Genomic DNA, 8,629 nt, shown 5'->3' on the forward strand with positions numbered 1-8,629 from the left:
AATGGAGATCAGTTATGCACTCCAAATAAGCCATGTCCAGGTTCTCTCATTTATCCAATTATAATGGTGTTTTTTTTTTTTTTTCTTCTATTGAACAGGTCATTTTGAGGTAATGCATGAAGAACAGTCCCACAATACAAGAGCATTTATTTCTATAACAAAGTTGAATCTAGATAAAAAATAGATAACAAAAATACATAAAGAAAAAAGTATATTACACTGTTAAAGAGGCTATATGTTTGTATGTACACATTTCAAAATATACTGAACACCAAAGTTTGTATTGAAGAAAAAGTTGCTCTGAAAAATACATAAAATAGACTTTGGACCTTAATGTACAATCTTTTATAAAGACCTGTGAAAAAGAAAGGACACAAAAACCCTGCAGTTTGAGGGGGCATCTGTGACAGTTTTGGTAGACATGCATGTCAATGGAAAACATTTATAAATCACACTCTGAGGCAATGTCGGAGTTATAAAGACTTTTGTGCATTTAGATTCAACATTTACAAAAATCGTCCTGTTTTGCTGAGACAAAAAAAAACAAAAAAAAAACAGAACAAGTCTCACATTGGAACACAAAGAGACCAGTTCTGGACTAGATGCTAGGTACCAGATTTTTTGACATTTTAATTTGAACTGTAATGTTGGTTATTCTGTTCACATAAGGAGTATCAAACAATGACAATAACACTTTAATTTAGTAACTTTCTGTTTAAGAATTATGCAGCACAATGTGTTTATCTCCCTGTAAGGCATATACATGTAAACTTTGTATGTCTGCATCAAATTGAGTATTGCATCTCAGTATGGTTTGTAGGTCAGTGATTTCAAAATCTTTTCTGGCTGAGCAATACAAAACGTGCAGTGTTCCAAGCTGCCATACTGATGCTCCAAGGGGGCACCAAAGAAATTAAAAAAAAGGGGGAAAAAACTAGGTAGGGTAAAAGGACAGGAGGCAGTGCTGGGTGCTCCATCTCATCTGCTGAGGGTTTAGAGGATTCAGAGAAGAAGAGCTGGTTCCTGATCTGATGAGCTGGTGTGCAAGATGATCCCAAAGAAGGCCCACTGTACGACTCGGTACAGCTCTTGTGTGAAACGTTGTGAGCCGATTTGACAAGTCCACCGTCCTCTCATCACAACAAATTGCGTTTCACAATCTCCCAGACCATCCTTCTTCTGAAGTAGGGCATGTGTTTCTGTGAACACAAAGGGAGGTCAGGTAAAGCCGTCTTAAAGCCACTGTCGTCGTGGAAATGTTCTTCGAGTGTGTGCTTGGTGGTTTTACCTGTGTGAATGTGATTGGCTTGTCTTTGGTAATGTAATCTGCATATTTGCATGTGAACATTCCACAGTCACTACCGTTCATCTGCTGTGGGATTTCCTGAGAGCAGAGGATGAACGTACAGATGTAACCGAGCAATTGACCGTGCAGAAACATTTGTTCCATTTAGTGCAAGTTTATCAGGAAGAAGGATTAACCCGTTAAACGGCTGCAAAGATGTTTTCTTTAAACACAGCTCCTCTCTACATGATATTGGTAGAAACAGCCGACGGTGATCAGAGCTTGCTTTTAAACAGTACATTTTGTTTTATTTATTCAACCCTTTGTGCATAGTTTATTCCTTGAAGCTTTCTTTCTTAAATAGCTTGTTATGACAAAAGCTTTCAGAACGTATTGCTTTGTTTCTTATTTATACTTTCGATTCTATCCGTCTATACTGATGCATTTCCTGCTGCAGGAGGAATGAACACATTTCGCTCAGGGTATAAACAAAGTATTTACGATTCCAATCCAATGGCACAGCTAACTTCTCTGCATTCAATAACATCATGAACAGCGCTGTCTGGGACCGGTGCATTGTTTTGAAGTAAGGAGACACCCGCTTCCCACTAATGGATGGACATGCCAGCGACACAGAGTGGACAATATGCCAACAGATGACTGATGAATTTGTTTTCATGTAAAAGGTTAGGAGGAATCACATCCTCTTTGAAAGGTCCAATATTAGTCAAGGCACCTTAAAAACAGTTTCTATCTGAAGGTGAACTGTCAAATCACACCTCTCTGGATTCTGCACTCCCTACTTTGAAACTGTTTTCTTTAAATGATTCACGTTCCTTTCGATCATCACTACCTTTGTAAACTGCTAGTTTGCAAGACCTTCATACTAAAGGGTCAGATTGATTTCATTCAACTGTATACACGATGTGTTAATAAAATGAACTCAACTATTAAAATGAGTCCATAGTTTAACTGCTTAGAAAGCTTGCTATTGATGGAGGTGTAACTCACCTGTAAGTTCGTTTTTTTTTTTGCTAATACTAGACAGTTCTTAACACGTCCTTTTTTACAACACAGCATGAAATGGATCACTGAACACAGCCTGCTCAGTGCTTGAGTGTCATGGACTTACATTGCGCTTTTTGCTGTGCAGAGTCCAGCCTGAGGTATCCATTTCTTTACCCTTCTTGTCCTTACTTTCTTGCTGCAGGTAATCACTGGGGAAAAACATACAGAAGTTATTTTCTTTACATTTTGATGCCTCATCGAAAATCTACTTTTAGGAGTATGTTTAGCCATTCGAATACAATGCATTAAAAAAATAAATAAATAAATCTTATATTGAAACTTACAACAATATCCTGCATGCTTCATCATTGTTTCCTCCCATAGAATCAAAGTACAGGATTGCCTTTTTCCGGAAATCCACCACCTGAGGAAACGAGTTGCACAGTCATTCACCGCAATCCAAATCCAAAAATTCTTCCTTTCAGGTTTCTTAAAGAGCACATTCAGACTTACAGAGAGGCACCAGTGCACCCCCAAGTGGACAGGAACCAACAGGATGTCTTTAGAAAAGATGTCAGTCTTTTTGGTCCAGCGGCGGACAGCAGAGTAGCCACTGCCGCGCAGTTTGGGATAGAAAAAAGTGTTGAAAGTGTTGACTGATGGCAGGCCGGGGTCCTTGCTGCGCTCCACCAGCAGATTCATGTAAAAGTTGATCACCTGACAGATAGGGAGCATTTCAGTAATCAGGACCAGCACTACTGTATAGCTCAGCTGTGGAATCATTCTTACATGCAGTACTGTATATCTTTGATTTTTAATGTATGCGTGGGTTAGTTGTTAGCGTGCCTGCTGACAGCTCACTTACAGATCTCACATTGAGAGTAAGTGCACTCACCTCATCATTGAGCCAGTTGAGGCTGCCAAGGGTCTGCAGGTCTTTGCGAGTTAAGCTGAGACCAAAACCTTCACTTAACACTTCATGAGAGCCGCCTCCCTTCAGAGCCTTGTTTACCTCAGCCTCCATTTCCTTCAGAGAAAGAGACACAGTCATGACATCTGATAAAGATGCAGAGCACCACAGCCCGCAGAAAACAAAAACTGGTTCAATGCTTATCCTACAGCAGGCTAATGCTTTCTCACTTGGTGAGCGTCTCTTGTCCACACTGCTGGCATGTTAGCTTGCATGGGTTAATAAACTAGGACACTCTTGAAAAGAGATTCTCAATCTCAATGAGTTTTTTCTTCCTGGTTGAATAAAAGTTTACAAAAAAAAAAAAAATCAATTTAAAGAAAATAATGTGGCTTGTGTCTGTATATCCCAGATTGAAACCAAAGCTGATGCATTTGAGAGGACAAGCCGGTGAACAGACTAAAAATCGTCCTGTTCCAGTCACCAGCTGGTCAAACTGTGCACCTCTAATATTTGAAGAAGTTTGCTTTTAAATAATAAAAGTAAAGTTATTTCTGACTTACTATTCTAAATAAAGAAAACTATCTGCTCTGAAACTAATCAGAACAAAGCACTTGATGTCAAGTTTGAGAAAGTCGCATTAAACCCAAAAACTGTGCAGAAAAGCACCTGAGGTGAGATCAGAAACAAAATCTTCTGAGTAAGAGCAGGTAAGTCATCTACGTGTCTGTTCACGGTTTAACATCAAATGCACATGGAGGTAAAATGATCAAACCTCTGTCAGTTCAGGGAATTCAGGTTTCTCTTCTACAGGCTCTGGTTCTTCTATGACAGGAGTCAAAGGAACCTCCTTCTCCAAAGGAACTCGAACATGGACCACCACATCGGGGCTATGTTGACTCTTTTCAGACAGGCGCTGTCAGCCAGTAACACCATGAAACAGGTTAGTGAGATAAAAAAAAAAAAAAAAAAAAAAAAGCTAACAAGAAACAACTGACATGATAAAACTAAAGCTGAAAGAGAGCTCAAGAGGTTTATGGTCACCTGTCGCTGCAGCTGGTCAGCCAGGGCCTCCTGCTCCTCGATCTGTCTCCGTCTTTCTCTCGCCCGAGAGTCATACATGCTAGTCCTACAGTCAAACAGGAATGTTTTACCTCCATTCAAACAAAACAGTGGATAGCTGGTCTCTGTACTAAAGCCAATAGAGTGTACTTACAATTCTTTGATCCATAACTCAGCTTGGAAACATGGCATACTGTAATGACAGAAGTACATTGTGTGAACAAAAACGTTTGAGTTAAAGTGCGACAAGCGGCTCCTTTCTAACATGTCACTGCTCTACCCACAGCCCTATTCTAATGAGCCCAAAATAAAACTTTAAAAAGACATTGACTTCTTTTTGCCACACTTGCATAATATTTCCTGATACATGTATTTTAATTCCAGTGAAATAAAGGAGAACATTAAAAAGGATTAAAAAAAGCCAGACGGATGAAACAAATACTGACCTTGTGCTGTCTTGCTTTTTACCCTTTTGTTCATTTACAATAATTACAGAGTCGCCATCATGGGCTGAAAAAAAGAGGAGGAGATTAAAACCTGAGAGAAAATACAGGCACGAGCAAAGATTCAATCATGTTATGGTACATAAAATCACATATAAAGTCAGTCAATGTAGACACATGATGATGATGAAAATGCAACCTGAGGATTGTGTGTCCTGAGATGAGTTATCCTGCAGAGAAGATGGGGAGGGGGCTGATGTTGTAGCTGCTCTGCTGATGTCTGTGTCCACGGACCACGCCTGACTCCCTGGCCGGTTGTTGGAGGCCCCGACTGGACTGGGAAGGTTGCTGGAGCTCGGGCTGGACATGACCTGGGGACTTGGGGGGCTGCTAGGTCCCTCTGAAGTTTCGTCCCCAGCCAACCCCGTAGGAGATGAGCATTGTAGAAGTCTGCGGCTGGTGGTCAGAAAGCTGGTGCTGAAGAGAAATAACAGGGGTGAGCCGGTGAGAGAAGAGACAGTCTAGAAAGTCCAACACATCCAAAGTGATACTGTGTTAAATACACTTTTTTATTGAATTATTACCTTAATGCAAAACAAATCAGTTTCATGGTAAACTTCATTAAATCAAACATATCTGACACTCTCTGTGCCCTGCTGCGACTCTCTGCTCTGTCTCACTTAACATATTTACATATGTTTAAATATGGCATTGTTCAAGTCAAATGCTTTTGTTACGTACAAATCTCTGTGTGACCTCACGATGGCGTGTGAGCTGCCGTTGTTCAGGAAAGAGGACTGACCACCAGAGACCATGGTGAGAAGCTGCCTGTAGACCTCCTTCTCCTCTTCCCGAACAGACTGGACAAAATCAGAAAATCCATGACGTAAAATTAAAAAAAAAAGAAAGAAATTTAACAAGATGGAATCACATGTTGCCTTATTGTCCTGGTGTCTGACCTCTTGTGCGGTGCAGCGGAGCCGGGGTCTGTGAATGCGGCCAGATGAGGAGCTGTGTGTGGGGCTCTGGACCACTTTGATTGGAAAGGTCTTCTCATACATGCTGGTGCAGGAGCTACTTGACATTCCACTGTACGAACTGAAGACACAAATATGCACAAAGATGATCAAACACCTTCAACTAAAAACCATATAGTGATGAATCATATCACTTCATTTCTTCAGACAGAAACCAAGACGTAAGGACTACCTTGGTGTTCCGTATGGTCTGAGGGGCCTGCCCAACCGAGGAGAGGGGTGATATTCAGGGGTGAGTGAGGGGGGTGCGTTGACTGGGTGCCCATTTGTTTTTGGCACTTCTCGATGTGTAGGACTCATGCACACTTGTCGCCTACAGACTTTTGATCCCATAATAAACTTTTCACTACGCGGGTATTCTAGCAGAGGGAGAAAATAATGGCAAAAAGAACAGAGATTAACTTTTCTCCTTGCACTCAAGCATCTTTAAGCACAACCATCATCAGAAGCTCATATTTAATGCTTAAAGTGTGGGATTTGCTATTTTAATTCAAAACACTTTTTCTCAATTGTATTAAATGTATTGAACTACCTGCTAGTTGTCAATTCAGCGTATACTTATTTTTTTTAAATCTGAACCCAGAATGCAAATTAGAAATAACATTTGGACAGCTTGCTCTGGGTCAATAGTTCAGATATTCAATATTCGTTTACCAAAACGTTATGTTGTTATGTGGATGATGGTATCCACTTAAGTGTTACAGTCTAGCACTGTTGTACTTCTTCTAGGAAGCACCAACTACACTACTACTACAGGTTTTTTTATATAATTATTTCAATGTAGTTCTAAGCATATATATATATATATATATATATATAAGTCAGTGTATTATTTGCAATAGACACAGACTTATTAACAGTAAAACAACATCAACAATCTTTCTCCAATATTGCACAACGGACTTTCTGTGATAAGCTTACCTGATTTGGAGGTTTTCCAATCCAAAGTTGTCAAGGGAGCAGCAAACGTCTTATCCAGAGAGTTCCTTTCCAAGATCTTAAACCAAACATATAGATGACATACTTCTTAAACTGGAGAAGATGACATGGGCAGCAAGTCAGTCTCTCAAATTTGCATCGCTTACCGGCCTCCCTGCCCAGTGCGCTGCTGATGTGGAGGGCTGTGACTGGAGTTCTGCAGACTGTGGAGGACCAGGGGAGGCAGGCAGTGCATTTCTCAAGGTGGGACTCACATTGTTCCTCATCCATGTAGCCACACTGGAGCTATGACTCTTCACCCCTTCAGCTGCAATCTTGACCGTGTCAATAAGATCTCCTTCAGACATTTGAAACAGAAGAAAAACAAGAGTATAAGTAGGTTTCTACAGGTTAAATAAATCATGACGTCAAATTATGAAAAGATGTTACCGCATACGTACCCATTCGAGATTTCTTTATTATCAAGCCATCTTGGTCGATATTGTGTCCATCTTCCAGACTAGAAAAATAAATAACGATGGCACACAGTTAATAGTGATTTACAGTCATGTCTGCACACTTACGGTCGCACTGTAACACATGAATGACACGTTAACATTTAGTGCACATAGAGGTAGTTTTAGGGTTAAAAAGGCCAACTGGCAGTACAGGTACATGTCGTGTTTTTTAAATACACAAACTTATTGTTACGCACAAAGGGATAACGCCGTTCTTACCATTCAACCGGTCTTTTCCGTCTTATCTGAACATCTCCCGCCGCCTGCTGTGTATCTACAGCTGCTACACCGTTGCGAAGATTGGTGAAGCTTGTTTCTACCCATTCATAGATTTTATTCAACATGACTGAATGTGCACGAACTCACCGCGGTATAAAGGATAAATCACCCAGTTAAAGCAGCCTTATTGTCTAACTTAGCTGACAATAAGGTCAAAACAAATTAAGCTAATTCGCGTCATTCGGCTGAGGAAGGTAAGATGAGACTATTTCAATAACTAATACTCATCACAAATAACAGTTTACTTCCCAACGAAACACGCTAATTGTTCGCTAGTTAGCTGAATTAGCTACTAGCCTTGAAGGCACACTGGTGGTTACTGCCTTGCTAGCTAACGTTGTTAGCTACACGGCTAATTTATGGAAGTGTGTTTAAATTCCTTCAGCGACGCGATAAGTCGCAACCGACGCGTTCAAAACAAGCGGTTATCATTTTGAGTCACCCCGAAAGTCACCTATGTATCCCTCACGTCACTTTAAATTGTATATACACTCGTTGAAGAATAATATCTCCCGCTTCTTCCTCATTCAAAACCACAACATGGCTGAACGGGACGCGCTAACATTGCGCATCGTGATTGGATGGCTGGATGCTGGAAGTCCGAGTGTAAACGAGGCCTACTGGTCCATCAGACCTTTTAATAACACGTCAGAGCCGCCGGCAGTGTCTCCTGTCCTGAGAACGATTTTATTCACACGTCCACACCGTTAAAACGCAAATGTGAAGTCTACTTTTCTGGCGCGCTGCTCGTTTCTGTCGCTGATGATTTTATGAGGAGGAACTATAGAATTAATTTACTCCGAAAATGTTAACTTGAAAGAACATCTGTCTAGTGTGAAGCGTCAAGGTGCTATAGTAGATCAGGGGTCTCCAACCCTCCTTCACCTGAGAGATACTTTGACAAGATAGAAGTAGCCAAGAGGTACTTGCATCACATTGCTTGCATTTATTTACATACCACACATCCGCTGAATTAAGCGACTGTTTGTACACGTGTGAAGTTGCAATAAACCAATGCTTATCAATAATCTTAAATTCACAGCAAAGTCCAAGAAAAAAAACACGTCTTATTGTGCCACATAGTCTGCTATGTTACAATAAATGTCAAAAAAAACACTTTACACTTGTTTTCATGGGCCAAATATATGATGAGTTGGAAGAGGTGCATT

The 8,629-nt window shown here is 40.6% G+C and overlaps 1 protein-coding gene across 1 annotated transcript; it reads right to left on the reverse strand.

Moving 5' to 3' along the window:
- Positions 1-130: 130 nt before the first annotated feature.
- senp1 (SUMO specific peptidase 1) lies at positions 131-8,362 on the reverse strand. Its single transcript, XM_079358871.1, has 18 exons — positions 7,401-8,362; positions 7,125-7,183; positions 6,831-7,021; positions 6,667-6,742; positions 5,918-6,104; positions 5,668-5,806; positions 5,450-5,568; positions 4,908-5,185; positions 4,712-4,775; positions 4,420-4,458; positions 4,248-4,332; positions 3,979-4,119; positions 3,189-3,320; positions 2,807-3,010; positions 2,638-2,717; positions 2,418-2,502; positions 1,289-1,384; positions 131-1,199 (listed from the first exon to the last, which is right to left on the reverse strand). The coding sequence occupies exons 1-18, from the start codon at positions 7,523-7,525 to the stop codon at positions 1,137-1,139; spliced, it is 2,163 nt and encodes a 720-aa protein (XP_079214997.1). The 5' UTR covers positions 7,526-8,362; the 3' UTR covers positions 131-1,136.
- Positions 8,363-8,629: the final 267 nt, after the last annotated feature.

The sequence above is a fragment of the Symphodus melops genome (genome assembly GCF_947650265.1).
Source record: "Symphodus melops genome assembly, chromosome: 13".
Lineage (NCBI taxonomy): Eukaryota > Metazoa > Chordata > Actinopteri > Labriformes > Labridae > Symphodus > Symphodus melops.

Excerpts from the sequence above, each read along its gene's own strand:
- senp1 (XM_079358871.1), bottom strand. The coding sequence starts at position 7,525 with ATGTTGAATAAAATCTATGAATGGGTAGAAACAAGCTTCACCAATCTT. Across the intron at positions 3,011-3,188 it reads TCAACTGGCTCAATGATGAG|GTGATCAACTTTTACATGAA; the intron begins GTGAGTGCACTT and ends CCTATCTGTCAG. Across the intron at positions 1,385-2,417 it reads TGCACAGCAAAAAGCGCAAT|GAAATCCCACAGCAGATGAA; the intron begins GTAAGTCCATGA and ends CTCTGCTCTCAG.